This window comes from Equus caballus, chromosome 7 (genome assembly GCF_041296265.1).
Source record: "Equus caballus isolate H_3958 breed thoroughbred chromosome 7, TB-T2T, whole genome shotgun sequence".
NCBI lineage: Eukaryota > Metazoa > Chordata > Mammalia > Perissodactyla > Equidae > Equus > Equus caballus.
Window position 1 is genome coordinate 634,463 of NC_091690.1, and position 19,751 is coordinate 654,213.

Genomic DNA, 19,751 nt, shown 5'->3' on the forward strand with positions numbered 1-19,751 from the left:
GTAAACAAGATGGCGGCGGCGTGTCGGGCGCGGAAGGGGGAGGCGGCCCGGGGCGCCCGCGAGTGAGGCGGGGGGCGGGCGGCAGCGGCGGCGGGGCGGCCGGACCGCGGCCGCCTTGCATGGGCTGGGCCCGCGCGCCGCCCCGCCTGCTCCACGCGCGCGGCGGCCGCGGCGGGGGGACGCGCCGCCCGGGCCCCGGCGGCCTCGGGCACCCCCGGCCCGGGGCCTGCGGCCTGTGCCGCCTCGGCCGCCCGGAGCCCCGCGCGCCCCCCGCGCCCCGAGCCCCGCGGCCGGCGGCGCAGAGCGAGCGCGGGTTGCCGTTGGGGGCGGGGGGCGCCCGCCGGGCCCGCGCGGCCGCTCGGGGGTCCCCGGCCGGTGTAGGGGCGCCCCAGGGCCGGCCGGAGCCGACGGAAGTTGCTCCCCGCGGCGCGAGGGCCCCCGGCCGACCCCTGGACCCCCGACGCGCGCCCGGGGCCGGCGAGAGCGCAGCGGGCCGGACGGAGGCGCACCCCGCTCGGGCCGGATAGACACCTGCCGGCGTCTGGGGCGCCCGGGACGGCGGACACCCACAGCCCCGCGCCGCGGCCGCGCCCCAGCTCGTCCGCTCCGCCTCGGGGGCCCGGGCCCGGCCGGCCGCCGCGGGGCCCCGGCCGCGCGCCCCGGCCCGCCGGTAATGGACGGCCCGGCGGAGCCCCGGCTCGGCGGCGGCCGCCGCGTGGGTCCGAGGGTCTGAAGTCCCTGGAGGATGACCTAGCACTTCAGCGCCCCGCCGGCCTCCCCAGGGCCCTCGTGGACGCGCCCGAGCGACCGGAGCTGCGAGGCCGGGCGGCAGCCGCACCGTCGGGGCCCGGGCCCCGCACCAGGCGCGCCTCGCGAACTCTCGTCTAGGACAATCGTTTCTTTTTCGAAGAAGGCTTTTTCTTTTTTCTTTTGCGTTTTTGTTGACTTTTTTTGTCTTTTCTGGAGAAGGGAATTTTGGGGAGGAAGGGGGAACAAGAGAAAGAAGCGCACTCCCCCTCCCCGACACCCCGGGACTTCAGGAAGAGGAGGAAAGCCCGGGGTCCAGGATGGATGTGGCGGACCCGCAGCAGCTGGGCATGTTCACGGAGGGCGAGCTGATGTCCGTGGGCATGGACACGTTCATCCACCGCATCGACTCCACCGAGGTCATCTACCAGCCCCGGCGCAAGCGGGCCAAGCTCATCGGCAAGTACCTGATGGGGGACCTGCTGGGCGAGGGCTCCTACGGCAAGGTGAAGGAGGTGCTGGACTCGGAGACGCTGTGCAGGCGGGCCGTCAAGATCCTCAAGAAGAAGAAGTTGCGGAGGATCCCCAACGGGGAGGCCAACGTCAAGAAGTGAGTGTGGGCTTCCTGGGCCGGGCGGCCGGGGCCTCTGCTCGCCCTCCCTCCTCCGTCTTCCTTCCTTCCTTCCTTCCTTCCTCTTCTCTCCTTTCTTTCCTCTTCCTTCCCTCCCTTTCCTCCATTCTCCGCTTCCTTAAGGATCTGAGCTCACCAGTCAGCTCCTGAGTCCTCCCTGCCGGGGAAGGTGTCTTTGGAAACCCACTGAAGTGTTTTCACAAAGTCGGGCCAGCTTGTTGGCCTTTTGGGCGTCCGTCTGTCCGTCTGTTTGGGGTCTTGGGCACCCAGGTCAAAGGCTGCCTCGGAAGCGGGGCGCCCCTCTCCCCCCTGGCCATCCCGGCTGTCCGGAGGACCTCGGTGCCGGTGGAACCAGCTGGTGTTTGGCCCTGAGAGCAGTGTTCACAGCCGGCCAGGGCCGCCGGCAGGTTTTGGGCACAGCGGGCGGCCGGCACTGGGGCCAGGCGGACGCGCTTGTTTATCCCGGCGGCGGCGGAGGGAAGCCCTGCGGTTGCCAAAAGTGATTGTTTGCACCGGCTTATCGGTCAGCAGGGGGCAACTTAGCCCTTTCTTGCCGGCCTGGGAGGTGACACTACACGCGTCCGTGACCTCAGGACCCTGGCAAACTTTTTAAACAAACTTTTTCGGGCGCCCGTCTGCCCCAGGCATCCCGGCGGGGTCAGGGGCCGCGTGCAGGAGTCGCCCCAAGGACGGGGCCAGGGGTGGGGCGAGCCCTGCCTCTGTTCCTCTTGCCAGTTTCAGGAGGGGGCCCCTTATCGCTGCCGCCCCAGGGGACGCCGCCCTGCGGCCGAGCTCCTCTCCCAGCCTCCTGTTTCCAGGAAGGGGTTTATCTAATGGGTCTGGCTGGCAGCAGGACTGACTTATGACCTTGGACGGTCCGCAGGCTCGCCAGGCCCATCCTGGGAAGTGCTGCCCGGGATCCGCTTTCACCTGCCTCCTTTCCGCCCGGCCTTCCGCCCATCTTGGCCGCTGGAGCTGGGCCGGTTCTCTCGCCCTGGGACAGCCCGGGGTGCTGACGTTGGGGATGGAGCGAGCACTGAAGCTTGGCAGAGCGGGCTTGTCTCAGTGGGCCTGGCCGGCAGGGTGGGCGGTGTTCCAGTGTGGACTCGTCAGTCTCTGTGCCCTCAGGCTGTGGACAGTGGGAGGAGGCGTGGCGGGGCGCCCCACGCCCCTCGGTTAGTTCTGTGCTGGTCTATTTCCTGTGAGGTGGAGGTTGGGTGGCAGCCACCAACACCTGGGGGTAGACTGAGGCCCAGGGACGCCTCACCAGAGTCACATCTCCACTCAGCTGCTGGCTTGTCATTAAGCCGAGCACGTGGGGTGAGGTGGCCCTCGGGCTGCCTGTTTGCCACTGCTGAGGGTGGGGGACAGTGAGCACCTGCGTCCTGGGTGCTGACCCCCGAAGCAGACCCCCCTCCCGCTCGCCAGGCCTGTCCTTGTTCTCCTGGCTCCTCCTGGGCCTCTTGTTCCCGTCTGTCCCAGGCGCAGGGTGCTGGTGTCTGCCTGTGTGACCAAGCCTTCCTGCATGGAGTCGGCCCAGGTCCATCGAGGCGTTGTGCTGCGGTGGCACCCCAGGCCCCAGCCTCTTGGGAGCAGCGCCCGAGGGAGGAGGGGTTCCCGGACTTCCGTCCACGGGCCCGGGTTCCAGCACTGATTGGTCATGCGGCTGGAGGCACCGAAGCCCAGCCTACTGGCCACCTGGAGGCTTCAGGTGTAAACCCGTCCAGGGCAGCGACTGGCGCAGCAGCGTTCAGCGGGTCCCCGGTTGCCCACAGACCCCGTGCAGTGGAGGGGCGGGGCGAGGCGCCCAGCGCCCACCTTAGCCAAGGCCTGGTGTGCACGCATGCCTGAGATGCAGTTTGGCTTGGACAAATGCACACGCCCAAGGTTAGGTTAGAGGACACTTCACCACCCCGAAGAGTCCCCTCCTGCTCCACGGGGACACGTGACCGGACCTGACTGCAGGGTCACAGAGCACTGGGTCCCAGCCCCTGGTTTCCTCAGTGGTCAGCTGAGGTCCCCAGAGCTTGTGGGGCCTCACGGCGTGCAGTGTCTGTCGAGAACTGAAGGGGAAACTGAGGCCAGGGAGGTAGCGTGGTTGGCAGGCCCCGTGCCGGATTTCATCAGCTCCCCTGGATGTGTGGGGGCTATGCCTTTCAGAGCCTCCCTGGGAGTGCAGGGCTGCCCGGCCGGCCGCCCACCTGCCCTCGGCGTCTGGCCCGAGGACCTGCTGGGGCTGTGGCCGTGGGACAGAACCCCCCTGCACCTCCTGGCTCCGGTGCTGCCCCGGGCGCCACATCGAAGTGCTCCGCCCTGGCGGCTCTGGGCCGGGGAAGGGGTGTCCCCTCCCAGGCCTGAGATTCTGGCTCCTGGGCCGGCCTGGCTGCAGCTACCCACAGGGAAAAAGGCTCCTTTGTCTGCGAGAGGCTTAATAAACTCGAGTCCAGTCGCCTCTCCATGGGCAAAGTGTCCAGAACCTTCCCCGCCAGCCTCAGGAGTCCTCCCGTGCCAAGGGTAGGCTTCTCCTGGGGCGGTGTTTGCCAGTGGTGCTCTCCTGCCGGGAGGCTGCCACAGGTCTGCGCTCGCCCCCTGCCCTGAGAAACTCCTATGTTCTCGTTGTAAAGCAAGGAAGTTCCAAAGAGCATCAAGAAGTCAGGAAGGTCACCCACAGTCTCGGTACCGACGTGTCTTGGCACATTTCCTTCAAGGCTTTTTTAATGTGTGTTGTTAACCCATCCAAGCCGTTTCTAATGAAAAACAAAACTCCCCTAAGGACCGTTCTTAGGAAATAAGTTGTATCGACCTGTTTTTCTGACAGGCAGTAGGGTCGCACGGACCCAGCCTGCCCAGGCCACAAGAGCGGGTGGTGGGGGCCCCCTGGTGCCGTCCTCTGGGGCCGGGGTGACCTGCTGCCGCGTGTCCTGCCCGCGGGGTTTGTGCAGCTGTGGGCAGCGCGGCGCTCATTCCCCTTTTTACCGCCACCCGCTGCCCGCTGGGCCCCGGAAGGCGGTGGGACATGGGTTCAGTGCCACGGGCTGCGCACAGCAGGCGTTGGGCCAGTGAGCGGAAGGCTGTGTCCTTGGGCTCCGTACCCGGGACAGCCCGAGTTTCTTACACTTCTCACAGTTCACAAGACACTGTCCTTTTGGGACTTTTTTCATTAATTGTTTAGTAACGTAAAAGTCGGTCTCTCTTCACAGCCACAGCAAACTGTGGGGCGGTCTGCGGTGCCCCTGCCCCAGGCCGGGGTGTCGACGCATTGCTGCCGGGCGTGGCCCGCCCTGTGCCCATCGGTGCCATGTCGTGTGACCAGGGCGAGGCGTTTGAAGGGTGTGTCGGCAGAAGTGGAGTTTCTGGGTCAGAGGGAGCGAGCGGGCGTTTGATAAGCTGTGTTGAGCCCGCGGTCCCCACGCCTGTCCGGCCCATGCCTCATCACAGGTCTTGTCCTGGGTTGAGAGTCCTTTCTGGCATGTGCCCGCTGTCCATGTTTGGGAGGCGACATAGGGGACATGCTGGGCCATACGGGCTACTCCCTTCGCCTGGGCGTCCCACGGCCCCCAGGAGCGCTGGCCGTCAGCCCCTCTGTGCTGCCGGGCCCTGGGCAGCGGCGGCGGTTCTGACGGGCTCTGGTCCCCAGGCTGGGCTTGGCAAGGCTGGGCGGCCCCGCGGTGATTGGCGGCTTCTTGGACCTGGATGGTGGATGGTTGGGATTTTCACAGTGTCCTGGACTTTGTCGGCTCTTGTTCCCGTCCCAAGCGGCCTCCACAAGGTCCCGGCCTTTGCGGGGCACCTGCCCTCCTTGGTGCTGGAAGGATTCTGCCATGAGCCCAGGCTGGCCGGCCACCAGGGGTGGTGGCAGGAGGGTGAGGTTTGTCCCCGCGGCTTGCCTGCACCGTGCGTCCTGGTGGCGGCCCTGGCAGAGGGCTGAGTGTGAGAGGCGGTGGGAGCACAGGGACGCGCAGGCTCCTCGCCTGTGAGTGTGTCAGAATCACGACCGAAGGGCCTTCGTCCCAAGTGCAGCACGCGGCTCAGCTGGAGTGGATTCTTTCAGCAGCTTTATTGAAATGTAATTTACGTAAAATCCCGGTATTAATGTGTAATTCAGTGAGATTTAATAGTGTCACACATCGTGAGAACTTCCCCATGCCTATCTCCAGAACATCCCATCACCCCAAAAGCAATCCTGTCCTGTCAGCATCACCCCCACCCCCTCCCCAGCCCCTGGCCCCCACGAGCCCACTCTCTGTCTGTGGATCTGCCTGTTCTGGACGTTTCACGTCAATGGGATCACACACCGTGTGTCCTTCTGTGTCTGCTTCTCTCCCTGAGTGTCGTGTGTTTGGGTCCGTCCCCGTGTAGCCGTGTCAGGGCCTCGCTCTTCTTCACGGCTGCGTCGTATTCCAGTGTGTGGGTGGACACGTGTGTTTGTCCATTCACCCATGGGTGGATACTCGGGCTGTGTCCACCTAACGCCTGTTTGGAACTGTGCTGCTGGGTACGCGGGCGTGCAAGTGTTGGTGTTGAACTACGCCCTTAGTGACTTTCCCTTCGTCTTAGTCTCCTGTCTGGGCCTCTGGGGCCCTGGCCATGTTGAGCTTTGTCAGCAGAGGGGTTGAGCGGAAGGGGATCTTGCTCGCTGTCCCTCTCCCAGAGCCGCCGTCGGCCCCTGGCTGCCCCTCAGGAGCCTGCGTCCGGGGCAGGGGTCCCCGTCTCCCCCAGTCTGTCCCCGTGTGACCGTGGTGCTCCACTGGCTTTCTGGCTCTGGCTGTTCCGTTTCTCTTCTGGTTAATCAACCAGTCGGCTGAGCGTCCCCTCTGCTTGGGCAGCGCTCGCCCCGGAAGGCGCAGCCTCCACGCCGGCTTCCTGCATCTGGGGCCCCAGCTCCTTCCTTTGCCCGAAGCACTGGTTTCCTGTTCGTTTCCTGGCCGCAGACATAACTTGCAGGAGACACAGAAAGTGCAGAGAAGGTGACAGAAACCCCCCGGCTGGCTCGGGGCAGCGTGTCGGCATGTCATCCCGGGTGCAGGGCGTGTGGAGCGCGACTCCAGTTGCCTGTCTCCACCGCCGTCTGCACAGCTGACTCTCTGCACGGTCCCCTGCCCGTCTCATAGCGCTTGACATCGTGGCCGTTCTTTCCTGGGTGAGTAGCGTGGCTTCTGTGGTTCTGGGGTGCTTCGGTCCCGGGTGGTTGAACACAGGAAAGAACGGTCAGGCTCGCCCCGTGGGTGCGCCTCCCTAGTGGCAGTCACAGCGGGGACCTCTTTTTAATGCATCCTTTGTTGATGTCACACTGGAGCGTGGAGCTGTCTGCTCGCTGGGAAAGGGCGCTGTCGACTGCTGCCAGGTGGCGTGAGGGTGCTGGCTGCTCTGGCTGGGACAGCACATCTGTTGGTGGGCTCGGCCGACGGCCATGGGCAGACGAGGCTCAGCCCAGTTATCTGGGGACATAGGAGTGCAGGGCCGTGGGGCCGTCCTCTTGCCAGTGAAGACCTGAGGTGAGAGCCCCCAGACTCCTCCGCCTGCGACAGGGGTCCCGACTCCCAGAGCAGCCACGTGGTTTTGTTGGTGGTCCGTGTCGGAGTTCAGAGACATGTCTCCAGGCTTAGCCGGTCAGAGGCCCCCCGCTGAGGTGGCCTCGAGTTGGCTGGACGTGTGAAGGGGCTCCCTGTCTCTGCACACGGGTGCCTTGTTGTTGCATTGAAAGTCCCTGGAGTGGTCTCGTGGGATGAAGAGAGACAGTGCCCGGCGGGTTTCCAGGGCTGGGAAGGTGTGCCGGCCGGTTGGGGAGCGCTCGGTTCATGGAGCTGCCGTTGGTCAACCTGACGTGTGGGAGAGTCTGGTTGCCATGCCGGTCTCTGTGCCGACTAGTCTTACTCCCGGGTGCGGTCCCAGGAAGCCAGAGCTTGGGGGTGGGGCTCTGTGGCCGACCCCTCCGTCCCCTGGGCATGCCGGGCTAGCTGATTGAGCTCGCGTCCTGCCTGGATGCCCTTCTCTGGGCTTGTCTCACTCCTGTGCCTTCACGAAAACCGCCCTGGCTGCAGACCCTGTGGCAGGCGCCTGTGCAGCTGCCTCCCGGCCCTAGCCGCTGGCCCCACGCTGGCCAGGCACTTGGCGGGTGCTTACCTGCCTGGGTGGAGGGAAGGTGCCAGACAGTGGTCTCTGAGGGAAGTTCTGCACCCGTCCCTGGGACACCTGGCCCTGGGACACCTGTGAGGAGTTGCTTTGCACCTGCTTCTGGGGCATCTGTACCTGGGACACCTGCACTGGGACACCTTAGAGGAGCTGGCTCTGCTCCTGCACCTGAGGCATCTGTACCTGGGACACCTGCACTGGGACACCTGGCCCTGGGACACCTGTGAGGAGTTGCTTTGCACCTGCTTCTGGGGCGTCTGTACCTGGAACTCCCACACCGGAGACACCTGTGAGGAGCTGGCTCTGCTCCTGCCCCTGGGACACGTGCACGTGAGACACCTACACCTGAGACACCTTAGAGGAGCTGGCTCTGCTCCTGCACCTGAGGCATCTGCACCTGGGACACCTGAGAGGAGCCGGCTCCACTCCTCCACCTGGGACACCTGCACTGGCACACCTGTGAGGAGCCGGCTCTGCACCTGCACTCGAACACCTGTGAGGAGCCAGCTCCACTCCCGGAAAGGTCCTTCACATGTGTGAGCGAGTGCTGGGACCTGGGGACCAGCACTGGGGTGGAGCTGGCGAGGTCCAGGGGGGACCTGCCAGGGGTCGGGAGGGGCTCAGAGGCAAAGAGGGTGGACATTCCGATCCTTTACAACACAGTCTCACCTGAGCGGGCCTGCCCCCTGGGGACACCAGGCAACGCCTGGGGACATCTGTGGTTGTCACACTGGGGATGGTCCTGGCATCGAGTAGGGGTGGGAGTCAGGGATGCTGCTCAACCCCCCACAGCGCCCAGGACCGCCCCCCACAGAGAGAGGCCTGGTTCCAGTGTCAGCAGTGCCGAGGGGGAGAGACTCTGCATTAAATGATTAGAGGAAAAATTGAGTCGGACCCCTGCTCGCAGTGGACACCAGAATAAACCCCCGATAGTCAGATAGCATAAAGTAGGCTACCCCCAGCATCTCTGAGCCCCTCCTCTCTGCCTCCCAATCAGCGAGTGGATTTGCATGTGGGCAGCATCCTGGGACCTCAGTGGCTAGGGGTCAAGGAGAACAATGAAATGGTGGGAAAGTCATTGGCAGATCCCTGCTGTGCTGTGGGGCCCTCTGGGGGGCGGGGCGGGGCGTCAGCGGGCTAGTGGGGAAGCAGCTGAGGGCTGGGCCTCGTCCCCGAGTGGGGGCCTTCTCTGCTCTGGGTCTTGGGTGTGGGGGCTACACAGGAATGCAGTGCTGGGGGCCGCTCCTCTCAGAGGCTGTGTCGGCGCCGGGCCGGGATGCTGCGTGGCAGCAGCCCTACCTGGTCCTGGGCGTCATGGCCTGTGGAGGCGGCCCCTGGGAGGGTGGGCGCTGTGGGGGGCACAGGATTCACGCACTGGGGAGGGGGCAGGAAGGGCTTTTTGGAAGAGGCGGCCTTCACACATAGCTCGGACAGTAAGAGGAATGGGACCCGAGTCTGAGGGGCCAGGGGCTGAGGGTCCCCTCCTCTGCCCGGCTGTTCCTGTGTTTCGTGCTGGGCTTCTGGTGAGGACTGTCGAAAGGTCTCTTTTGAGATGTTGTTCACGTGCCGTACAGTTCAGCCTGACGTACATTCATGTTGTGCAACCAGCATTGCTGTGCAGTTCCAGAACGTCCCATCACCCCAAAAGCAGCCCCATCCCCGTCAGCATCACCCCCACCCCCTCCCCAGCGTCTGGCACCCGTGAGCCCGCTCTCTGGATCGGCCTGTTCGGGACGTTTCACATCAATGGGGTCACACACTGTGTGTCCTTCTGTGTCTGCTTCTCTCCCTGAGCGTCGTGTGTTCAAAGTTGTCCGTCCACGTGCACCCGTGTCAGGGCCTCGCCCCTTTCACGGCTGCGTAATAGTGCAGCGTGTGGGTGGACACGTCATGTTTCTACTTCCACTATTGATGGACACTTGGGCTGTTTCCCCTTGGGGCTTCCGTGAGCGTGCACGTACAGGTGTCTGTGGGCGTGTTTCACAGTTCTCCCCGTGCGCACGTGGACAGAATTGCTGGGTCAGCTGGTAACTGTTCGGTGTCCTCAGGAGCTGCTGACTGGAGGGCCCCTCTCCCGCGTGGGCTGTTTGGAGAGCGAGAGCATTGGAAGGCCGTCTGCAGAGTGGCAGCGCTGGGCTGACCCTTTTCCTAGGCCACGGGCTGCATCAGGGCCAGGTGGACGGGTGTCCCGGTGGCCATTCTGGTGGGGCCGGTAGGGCCGCTTTCTCCCTGGGCTGTTCCCGGAGCAGCTGTCCATCCCGCAGGGCCCGGGGTGCTGGGGACAGGAAGGGAGCCCTTGGAGACGCTCCGGCCGTGGTGCACTGCCAGGGAGGGATATGGGAGGCTGGGGGGATGCGCGGCCTGGCCTTGCTGTGTGACCAGCCCCGCCTCCCACACACGGTGGACGCTCCCACTGCTGTCCCGGTGCTGCTGTCGCCGTGGTCTCTCATGAAACAACACCTTTCACGCTCAGTGAAGATGAGGACAGAGCGTCGGGTCACCATGTCCTCATCCGAGCCCCTCAGCTTGGGGAGCACCTGGTGCTGTCACTCGTGGACCGGCGCATGCAGAAAGGCCAGCAGCGCAGCCTCCCAGCCCTCCTGGTGCCCACCCGCCGCCGAGCCTGCGGGTTTTGTCACCAGGTAGAGGGCGCGGCTGTGCCCCGGCGGGGTCGGCTGACACTCTGTCCTCTCTGCAGGGAGATCCAGCTGCTGAGGAGGTTACGGCACAGGAACGTCATCCAGCTGGTGGACGTGCTGTACAACGAAGAGAAGCAGAAGATATATCCTCTCGGGGCCGGGCGTGCTCGGGTGGCTGAGTGCCCGCCCTGCGCTCGGGGCGGGGCCGCTGCCCTGACCTGACCCAGCGGGCGCTCCTGGCGGCAGACAGCAACCGGGGCCAGCGCCACTTGTGGGCCGTCAGTGGGGCAGCCCGGTGGGCCCTTCCTGGCGTGGGTGGTCCGCCACAGTTGGCTTGTCCCAGCCGCTGCCTGCGGGTATGGCCACGAACCACCCACGTGTGTTTTTCCAGTTAGTCCAGAGTTAACCCACGGGCCCTCATGTCCCCCGACCTGCTCTTGTGTGTGTGCTGGACCTCCTGGCGCCCGGTGCCCTGGAGTGGGGGTCTGGGGCTGGAAGAAAGACTGCCCCGGCCTTGGGCTGGGTGGCCCTGTGTTTGGGGGGCTGCATGGTGGGCGTGCTCCCTGCCTTTGGTGTTGAGGCCTTTCCTGTCGTGGTGGCACCTGGTGGGTGGGAAGCGTGTCATTCTGCAGAATGTCACGTCGGGAGTGTCCTTGGCTGAGCCCTTCATTGCTGGGGACAGGCGCTGTCTGGGGGCGCGGCCCTGGCTGGCTCCGGCTCCAGGAAGCGGGTGGGGGCCCCGGGTCCCGTCGAGGGGCCAGTGTCCTTCTGCAGAGGTACCTGTCCGTGACCTGCTGGGCAGAGTCAAGGGGTCCCAGCACAAGGCTCCTCTCCACGTGGGTCTTGGGGCCGCCCCCCTTCCTGGGCCTCCTCCCCACCGTTCTGCCCGTGCTGGCTTCCTTAGCGTGCCACGTATATGGTGATGGAGTACTGCGTGTGCGGCATGCAGGAGATGCTGGACAGCGTGCCCGAGCGGCGCTTCCCCACGTGCCAGGCCCACGGGTGAGCGCACCGCCGGCCGGCCTGCCCCTCCCTCCTGCCGCCCCCACAAGCCCCAGGCTTCCAGGACCCAGTCCCCTGATGGGCAGACAGCTATTTCTGATTATCAGCAAAAGGAAAGCTCCAGTGTGTTTTCAAACTGCGAGCTCTGGGGCCTGGTTTGCGGAAGCCCTGGCCGACAGCCCCGGCAGCTACTCTCTGCACACCTTCCTGCCCCAGTGTGCCCACTGCCCTCAGCTTTGGGACCTCCTGGTCCGTGGGAAGCCCCTGCAGGCTCACTGGCCCTCCTGGGAAGTCACAGCCCCTTCCCTTTGCTGCAGCACCAGCTGGCCTGTGGCATGAGGGGAAGGGAGGCTCCATGGCTGGGTCCAGGCCAGAGTGATCGGAGGGGGCAGCATATCCCTTGGGCTGATGAGGGGTGCTAAGGAGGGCTGCCCTGGCTGGGGAGGCAGCTTGGGGCCAGGGCGCTCCTTTGCCCTCCCAGGTGGCTAGGTGGGAGTGACCCAGCCCTCGTGGGCCCAGGAGCAGCTCTGCCTGACCAGTGGCCCCTCTGGTCCCCTGATGGGCTGCCTGTCCTGTCATGTCTATTTGCCCGGCTCTGACGGCTCCTGGGCTGTGGCCTCCTGTGCCTAGTTCTGCTGGGTTACCCCTGGCAGCCTTGGTGCCGAGGGGGACCCGACAGACGCCGTGCCTGCAGGTACTTCTGCCAGCTTGTGGATGGCCTGGAGTACCTGCACAGCCAGGGCATTGTGCACAAGGACATCAAGCCGGGCAACCTGCTGCTCACCACCAGCGGCACGCTCAAGATCTCCGACCTGGGCGTGGCCGAGGTAGGTGCCCGGCCCTTGGGCCCTGGTGGGGGGGGTTGTCCCCAAGGCCTCGCCCTGAGGGCCGCCTGGCACCGCTGCAGGCCCTGCACCCGTTTGCTGAGGACGACACCTGCCGGACGAGCCAGGGCTCCCCGGCATTCCAGCCGCCCGAGATCGCCAATGGCCTGGACACCTTCTCTGGCTTCAAGGTGGACATCTGGTCAGCTGGGGTCACGCTGTAAGTGCCTAGTCCCCTGCTCTGCCCGAGAAGGCCTCTCCTTTGCCCAACATGGCCCCGCACCCTGCCCCTCCCAGCAGGTCCCCAGACCTGCCCCTGCCCCCCAGCGCCTCTGGGCGGCCGGAGCGTGTGAGAGGCCCTGGAACCAGGGTTAGGAACCCCTGTGGGTAGGAGTGGAGGGGCTGCCTTCTGGGTCCTGGGGTCAAGACCCATGGGGACGCACAGCCCACCCTAGTTGTCCTGCCTTCGTTCTCAATGGTTTGCACACGGGCCTCATTCATCGTTTTGAGGCGAGTGTTTCTGTCCCAATGCTTTATGCTAAGAATTCCCAAACACGGCAAGTTGAGTGTTGTTGGCCAGCTGCCATGTACCCTCCCCCCCAATTCTGCCACATCCTTCTATCCGTCCGTCTGTCCACGGTCACTTCCCCGAGCACTTGAGCATGAGCAGCTTTGAGTGGGCTCAGTGTGCTCCGAGACCCGCATTACTCCTGAGGTTAGGCTGACGCTGCAGAGCTGGGTAGCGCAGGCCCCATCAGTCCAGAACCTTCCGTCCTGCCCCCGTGCCAGGGCAGCCACCGGCTGGGTCGTCTCATTTCATTTTACTGAGAGAGAATTCACGTACTATAACCCGCCCTCTAACACGTACCGTCCAGGGGCTTTCAGTATTCTGGAGTGGTGTAGACACTGCCCCACCTGTTCCGGAACGAGCCCGCCCCCCGACACGAGCCTCACGGGTTAGGGTGGCTAAGGCTGGTTCTAGGCCGGGGCTGCGGGAGAAGCCCCCACCGACCACTCTCTCTCCTCGCCCGGGCGAAGCTACAACATCACGACGGGCCTGTACCCGTTCGAAGGGGACAACATCTACAAGTTGTTTGAGAACATCGGGAAGGGGGACTACACCATCCCGGGCGACTGCGGCCCTCCGCTCTCGGACCTGCTGAGAGGTGAGGCCCTCAGACACGACCGCCATGCCCTGGGGGTGGTGGGGGGTGGCTGCCAGTGAGTGATGGGCGTCCTGCGGTTTTTCTGCCAATCACTGGCCTCTCGAGAGCTGGGTCTCCTCAGTGCAGCCCCCGTCCCTCTGGTGTGTCCCTGCTCTGCAGGGGTGGGGAGCAGCTGTGGAGGGCCAACCCCACGGGGCTGAGTCGGGAAAGGGCTCGCTGGCCCCCTTGGGCTCCAACGCTTACTTTGGACCTTTGTTCCACCTTGTCTGACCCCACTTCCCCCGGAGGGAAACAGCAGCCTGGACCCCAGCCCACCTGCTGGGTCAAGGTTTCCTGCTGCCATGGGTCTGGTCCCACAGGTCTCTTTCTGCTGCGTTTCCTGGGCTGTGCAGCAGGTGGCACTGTCTGTCCATGCCAATGGTCTTTCTAGGTGTGGCTAGTCCAGGCTTGGGGCCTGCCCAGGTGGGGCCCATCCCAGCTGGGGCCTGTCCAGATGCGCCCTGTCCAGGTGGGGCCTCTCCAGGTTTGCACCAGGCAGTGCTCAGCATTTGGGCTCATGTAACTGGCAGCTGAAGAAGTGGGTTCCTGGTCCCAAGTAGCTGCAGACACATCTCAGTTTCCTGATAACAAGTCAAGCTGGTCTCACGTTTGAGTTGAAATTCAGTGAAATAAAGCTACAGTTGAGCTCATCTCCAGTGCTCGGCGGCCCGTGTGGCCCAGTCCACTGAGCGAGTACCTCCACCTCCTCCTCGCCTGGGCCTGCGTTGGTAGCTGCCCCGGGACCCTCAAGACAGGTAGCCGGGCGCTGGGCAGGCAGCCTGGTTATTCTTGGAGCGTGGGAAGCAGCCCGGCCTGTTTCCCCGGGAGCTGCGGCCCAGCCAGCTCCCTCAGACCGGCCTTCTCCCTGTCCCGACTGGACAGGACCCTCGTGCTCGGGGGGGCTTGGAGCCTCCCCCGCCCCCTGCCCCTGAGGGCTGTCCGTTCGCGGGTCTCGCTTTGCAGGGTGGTGACAGAGGCCGTGCTGGGCTCTTCGCCCCTCCAGGCCCTGGGTGGTTGGCGTTCTTCTAAGTGAAGCTGTCTTTACTCACGTCTGAGACGAGGGTCATCACAGCCCCTGCTGTCGTTGAGCCTTGAGTTGGCCCCACATGGGGCTGAGGGACGGCCAAGGGCGTCCCTGTATCTGTCCTCAGATACGGTGGGGCAAGTCCTCGCTTCCTCTCGACATTTCCCTGAGGCCGAGCTGGCTGGTCTGGTGGTCTCGACTCCCCCGGGCAGCAGTGGGGTCTGCCTCAGGCCTCTGCGCAGCCAGTGCTGCGTGCAGGCTCTTCCTCGGCCAGGGTGGGTGGGCCGCCTCCCGAGCCGCCTTGGCATTGCCGGCCTGAGGACTTGGCACTCAGAGCCGGGGGCCCCTCCCCGCCCCTCGCAGCGAGGCCACGGCCCCGATCTTTCCTCCCCTCCTGCACCCCTCAGACCTTCTGCCCTTTGAGCCCAGATCCCAAAATTGCTGCTGGCTTCCTGGGAACAAAGCCGCCTTCCCGCACGCAGTATTCAGCGCTCCAGGAGTTGCAGCGCCCTCTCCTCCGCGTGACGTGTGAGGCATGGCTGGCAGCTGCTCTGCCTGCCCACAGGAGGGGGTCGGAGCCGGGAGTGCGGGCTCCAGGGTGCCTCGCAGCCCTGCGTGTGGGCTTGCGCCTCAGGCCAGTGCCGCCCCAGCCAGCCTGGGGGGACTCGCCCCTCCGAGCGTCCTGGGGGACCTGCCCCGGTGCTGGGTGAGGACCCTTGCAGGAGTACCCGCAGCATCACCCTGGCAGCCTCTGATTCTCTCCTGCTGCCGTCTCGGGCCTCAGGGTCCTGGCCGGAATCACCAGGCGCCCGCAGAGGCCCCACGAGCTTCATCTCCCTGGGGCGTGTGCACAGTGTGGCGTCCTTGGGTGGGAATAGTCTGTCCTCCAGCGTCGTCCCAGGCTTTGTTGTGTCCCACCATGAGGCTGCATGCACCTTGGGGCCTGGACGGCCCCTCGAGTGGTGACAGAGCCGTGGGCCCATGTGCCCTGTGTTCACACACCCACAGGCTCAGCGTCTTTGCCCTCGCACCCCAGCACTCCGGCCAGCCTTTCTTGTAGAGGCCAGGCCCTGGGTGGGGGCCCCTCAGAGCACTCTGAGCTCGGGGTTCTGGTCATATGTACCGGTCCCTGCTCCCTGGGGTCCTCTGGGCACAGGCGGGCTGGGGCTGTCTGCCTGGTGCTGACCCGCCCCTCCCCGTGCCGGTCTCCCCATCAGGGATGCTGGAGTACGAGCCGGCCAAGAGGTTCTCCATACAGCAGATCCGGCAGCACAGGTGAGGGGTGCCCGTCCCAGCACAGGAGGGGCCGGTGCAGGGGCCAGCTCAGCGCTGGCCACACTCCCCTATGGGGGCCTGGACAGCCTGGCAGGCCGTGGCAGTGGGAGCGGGACGGTCTGGGGTGCAGGGCCTGTGCTGTCTCATCTCTGCGCCTCCCTCCCTGCCTGCGCCCGTTCCGCAGCAGGAAGATGGTTGGGCCCTGGGGTCCGCAGGCGCCCCAGTCCAGAGGACGGGGCCCAGGTAGGGGGCTGGGTGAGTCCCTGGCCGGCCTGACTTGCTGATTCTGCAGCTGGTTCCGGAAGAAGCACCCACCAGCTGAGGAGCCAGTGCCCATCCCGCCCAGCGCGGACTGCAAGGACCGCTGGCGCGGCATGACGGTGGTGCCGTACTTGGAGGACCTGCACGGCTGCGCTGCCGACGCGGACGAGGACCTCTTTGACGTCGAGGATGACATCATCTACACTCAGGACTTCACGGTGCCCGGTGAGTCAGCGGCTTTGCACCCCGGCCTCGATGTCCACCTGCGGTGGTGGCAAAGCCTACATCCCTGACGTCCCCGAGCCCTTAGGGCAGGTCCGTTCACACCAGTGTCAACCCCGGGCCCAACCCTGACAACAAGGGGCTGCCGAGGGGGCACGGTTGGCCAGGGGCAGGGCTGGCACCCCCTCCCCCACAGGCGCAGGTGGGGACCTGGAGGGTGGAGGCCGCCCGGGGCTGGCCCTTGCGTCCTGGGGAGTGCGCCCATGTCCCACGCGTGGTGTGAGATGGGGGCGGCCCCCTGATGGCTCTGAGGGTCCGGTGGCCCTCGCGGTGGCGGCTGCCCGCCCTGACACCCTGGCCTTGCTTCCCCAGGTGGCGAGGAGGCGTCTGAGGCAGGGCTTAGAGAGGAGGCGGGCGCATGGAAGAGCCCGTGCTCAGAACTTTCTGGAGAGGAGGCTGAGGCCAGGGGCGTGGAGGAGCTCGAGGCTGTAGTATATAGCTCCCTGCCCGCTCTGCCTCGCCCTTGAGGCCCGCTGGCGCCTCCGCAGGCCTCCCCCTGCCCCACGCCCTGCCCCGAGGCGTGGTGGTTCCTCTGTTCTGGGGCTGGCCCAGCGTCATAAAGGTCTGCCCCGCGAGTGTGTGGTGACGCTTCCTCTGCTTCCCTGCTCGTGGCGGCTGCAGGCTCCTGCTGTGGGAAGGGGTGGTGTGTGGGCTGTCCCACGGGCAGTGGGCCCCTGAGCCACGACACTGGGCACACAGCTGTCTGTGGCAGATGCCAGCGTCTCCGCATCCCACTCTGTGGGGGCACGCTCAGGGTCTGTGGCTCAATCATAGTCGGCTGCAGGGTCACCTGGGAGCTGGTGTCCCGGGCCCAGAGTCACTATGGCCACAGTCCAGTCGTGGGTTCAAGGCCTCCTGGAGCCTCTGTCCCCTCCACAGAGCAGGAATGAGGCATCCTGTCTTTCAGAAGCACGGGGGCTCTGCCACAGGTGCTGGTGTGACTGTCGCTGGCAGGGGGGCTGCTGTCCTGGCAAGGCCAAGCGAGGACCCTACTGGGTCCCCAGGGCCTCGCCAGCCACCGATTGCACGCCGTCCCTGGCTCACGGGCGTCCCTCGGCCCGTGAGAGGCCAGGGCTGCCGTTGTTGTAGCCCCGTGATGGAGGGCTCACCTGAGAGGGCTCTCCGGGTCTGAGCCACATTTCCCAGCTGGGAACGTCCCCTGTGTCAGAAGTAGGACAGTCCCACTGCGAGGTCAGGCAGCCGTGTTTCTAACCTGCACGCAGGTCGGCCCGGGCCATGGTGGGGCCTGGACCTTCACTCTGGTCTCCGCTGTGTGGGCACGCAGAGGCTCTCAGCTGCTCGCCCCCACCGTCCCCACCAGGGTCCTGCCGCCACCCCCGAGAGCTGGGCCTGGGCCGGGGTGAGCGTGGTCGGTGGCCAACAGCCCCGAGCCTTGGGGGCGAGTGGGGCAGACCCGTGCCAATGGCTGCCCTCTCCTGCACTGTCTGCTGAGGGCAGCTGGGCCCCATGCCCTCCCGCTTCAGAGCAGGGCGCCGACCCGCTGCGCGTTCACTCCATTGGGAGCCCTGAGCAACGCTTCTTGTGTGCATGCGGGCAGGCTCGCGGCAAGTTCAAGAAGCTGCCGAGGCGGGCACTTGACACCCTGGGTGCAGCGAGGGTCTTGAGTCACAGAGATGGGCTGGAGGCGGTGGCCATGCTCCCTGCACCCCTCCCCGCCCCTCAGAGGGGCCACAGAGCTTGGCAGGCGTGCAGTCTTGGCCCGAGGCCCTGAGATGCCAGTGAGCACAGGCAGCCGGCCCAGGACGGGGCACAGTGGGCCCCAGGCGCCGGTCTCTTCGTCCCTTGCCCGTGTGGGAGCCGAGCTGGGCTTTTCGGGAGACTCGAGTCTCACACCCTGGCCCCAGCCCAGCCCTGCCTGCATCCCATGGGGCCCAATGAGGTCAGGCCTCTGCACAGGTGAGAAGCTGGGGCTCAGGGCGCCCCGGGACCCTGGTCCTTCACCGTGTGGTGGGCGGAGGGTGAGCAGGGCAGCCCAGGCCCCTGATGCAGACCCCAGCTCACCCTGACAGACAGGCAGCATGGGCTGGGCCCCCGCCCTGGCTGGCCAGCTCTGCCTCTCCCTGTGAGGGCCCTGCAGACAGGCCCTGGGGGGGTGGACAGGTGGTGGCGGAGCCCCAGGAGCAGGGCGGCCTGGGGGCGTTGGGCTCAGGCCTGGGGTCAGCCCGCTTGCCCTCTCCCTCCTAGGACAGGTCCCAGAGGAGGAGACCGGTCAGAATGGACAGAGCCGGGGCCTGCCCAAGGCCCTGTGCATGAACGGCACGGAGTCGGCCCAGCTGAGCACCAAATCGAAGGCGGAGCGCCGCGCCAGTGCTGCCTCCAACCCTGCCCGCAAGGCTTGCTCTGCCAGCAGCAAGATCCGCCGGCTGTCGGCCTGCAAGCAGCAGTGAGTGCGGCTGTGCGCCCGCAGGTGAGATGCCGCGGGGCTGGTGGGAAGGGCTGCCCGCCACAGCCGGGTCTGTGCTCGCTGCCGCCGGGGTCTGGGTTAAGAGTGGAGGAGGTCACTTTCTGTAGGACACTGGCCACTCGGCCAGAGGGCGGGGCCCCTCACACCATCAGCCTGTCCTGCAGAACCGAGGGGCTCACCCTCCCCAGCTCAGGGCAGCTTCAGGGTGGGATGGTGCTGGACGGGGGTGGAGGCAGTGGTGATGGAAGCGGGAGGCGAGGAGGCCGGAAGGGCTGGGCTGGGCTGGGGGGTGGGGGAGGGGGGGCGGTGTCCTCCCACCTCTGCCTGCCGCTGTGCAGGAGAGGGAATTGGGCCCCAGAGCGTCTGGAGGGCCTGAGGCTGCCGCCCTGCCCGCCGCATCCCCACGCCTGGAGCAGCCCCTAGGCGCCCGCCGCGCTGAGCTTGGAGGGAGGCCTCTGCTGGCCGCGGGAGGGAGACCGACAGGGTGGCCTTCCCTGGCCTCTCGGGATCCTCTACAGCCCTTCGTGACTGGGCCTCAGTTCCCTGTGCGACTCGTGGGCCCCAGGGTGAGGCCTGCCACCCAGGGATGCAGAGCGCGTTGCCAGCGCAGGAGTGACCCCCTTTCTGTCCCCACCTGCAGCCTGTCTCCAGGAGCCCCAGCCAGGTGCCAAGGCCCAGGTCCTCCTCAGTCTTCCCGCCAGCTGCTGGCCCGCCGCCTAGGAAGGCCGTCATGCCCTCCCTGGGGACCACCTCGGGAATCCAGGGGTCCTGGAGGGCGGCGCTGGGGGACAGCAGGGACTGGGGTCTGGCCCTCCCTCGCAGCCAATGGACACGGCCCCCGTTGACTTTGCAATCCTGTGCTGAGCCCCTCCCCCGGCCGGGAGGAGGGTGAGGGCCCGGCGGGGGCCTGGAAGCCTCGCCACGCACTTTACGTCCAGACTACTGGTTCCCGCCGCCCCCCTTCTCCGAGGGGCCACGGAGTGCCTCGGGCCGAGTGATGTGTTCTGACGCACCCAGCCCCGCCGGAGCCAGGCAAAGAGCAGGCTTGTCCACCGGGATGCATGCCCAGCGCCCGGGGAGCCAGCGGCCACCTCGTTTTCGTTTGGTTCCTTTTTCCTTTTTTTTTTCTTTTTTAAGAAAAAATAAAACAGGTGGATTTGAGTTGTGGTTGTGAGGGGTATTTGGGAATCGCCGGGTGGCAGGGCGCGCCGTCAGGCGGGCGCTGAGTCTGCGCCTGGGGGACCCTGTGACCCACAGCCCGGCTGGCCGCGGCCTGCACGCTTGGCCGGTGGCGCGGTGGCAGC

General features: G+C 65.9%; 1 protein-coding gene across 4 annotated transcripts; it reads left to right on the top strand.

The window, feature by feature from the left end:
• The first annotated feature begins 43 nt into the window (after nt 1–43).
• STK11 (serine/threonine kinase 11) lies at nt 44–19,608 on the top strand. 4 transcript variants are annotated; one of them, XR_011440306.1, is made up of 10 exons: nt 44–1,357; nt 10,209–10,292; nt 11,062–11,151; nt 11,846–11,978; nt 12,059–12,195; nt 13,014–13,141; nt 15,422–15,479; nt 15,772–15,965; nt 16,335–18,450; nt 19,088–19,608. XR_011440306.1 is itself a non-coding variant. In XM_023646323.2 (10 exons), the coding sequence occupies exons 1-10, from the start codon at nt 1,068–1,070 to the stop codon at nt 19,337–19,339; spliced, it is 1,584 nt and encodes a 527-aa protein (XP_023502091.1). In that variant the 5' UTR covers nt 46–1,067; the 3' UTR covers nt 19,340–19,608. The 4 variants fall into 4 exon arrangements, 3 of the variants coding, with proteins under 3 accessions (XP_023502091.1, XP_023502093.1, XP_023502094.1); XM_023646323.2 differs by having other exon boundaries at nt 46–1,357; nt 18,233–18,450; XM_023646325.2 differs by having other exon boundaries at nt 56–1,357; nt 18,228–18,450.
• The last annotated feature ends 143 nt before the right edge of the window (nt 19,609–19,751 follow it).

What these genes read in the sequence shown, in the direction of transcription:
- STK11 (XM_023646323.2), top strand. Translation starts at nt 1,068, where the DNA reads ATGGATGTGGCGGACCCGCAGCAGCTGGGCATGTTCACGGAGGGCGAG. An exon ending in CCCACGTGCCAGGCCCACGG is followed by an intron (nt 11,152 to 11,845) that starts GTGAGCGCACCG and finishes CCGTGCCTGCAG; the next exon opens with GTACTTCTGCCAGCTTGTGG. An exon ending in TCAGGACTTCACGGTGCCCG is followed by an intron (nt 15,966 to 18,232) that starts GTGAGTCAGCGG and finishes CTCCTAGGACAG; the next exon opens with GTCCCAGAGGAGGAGACCGG.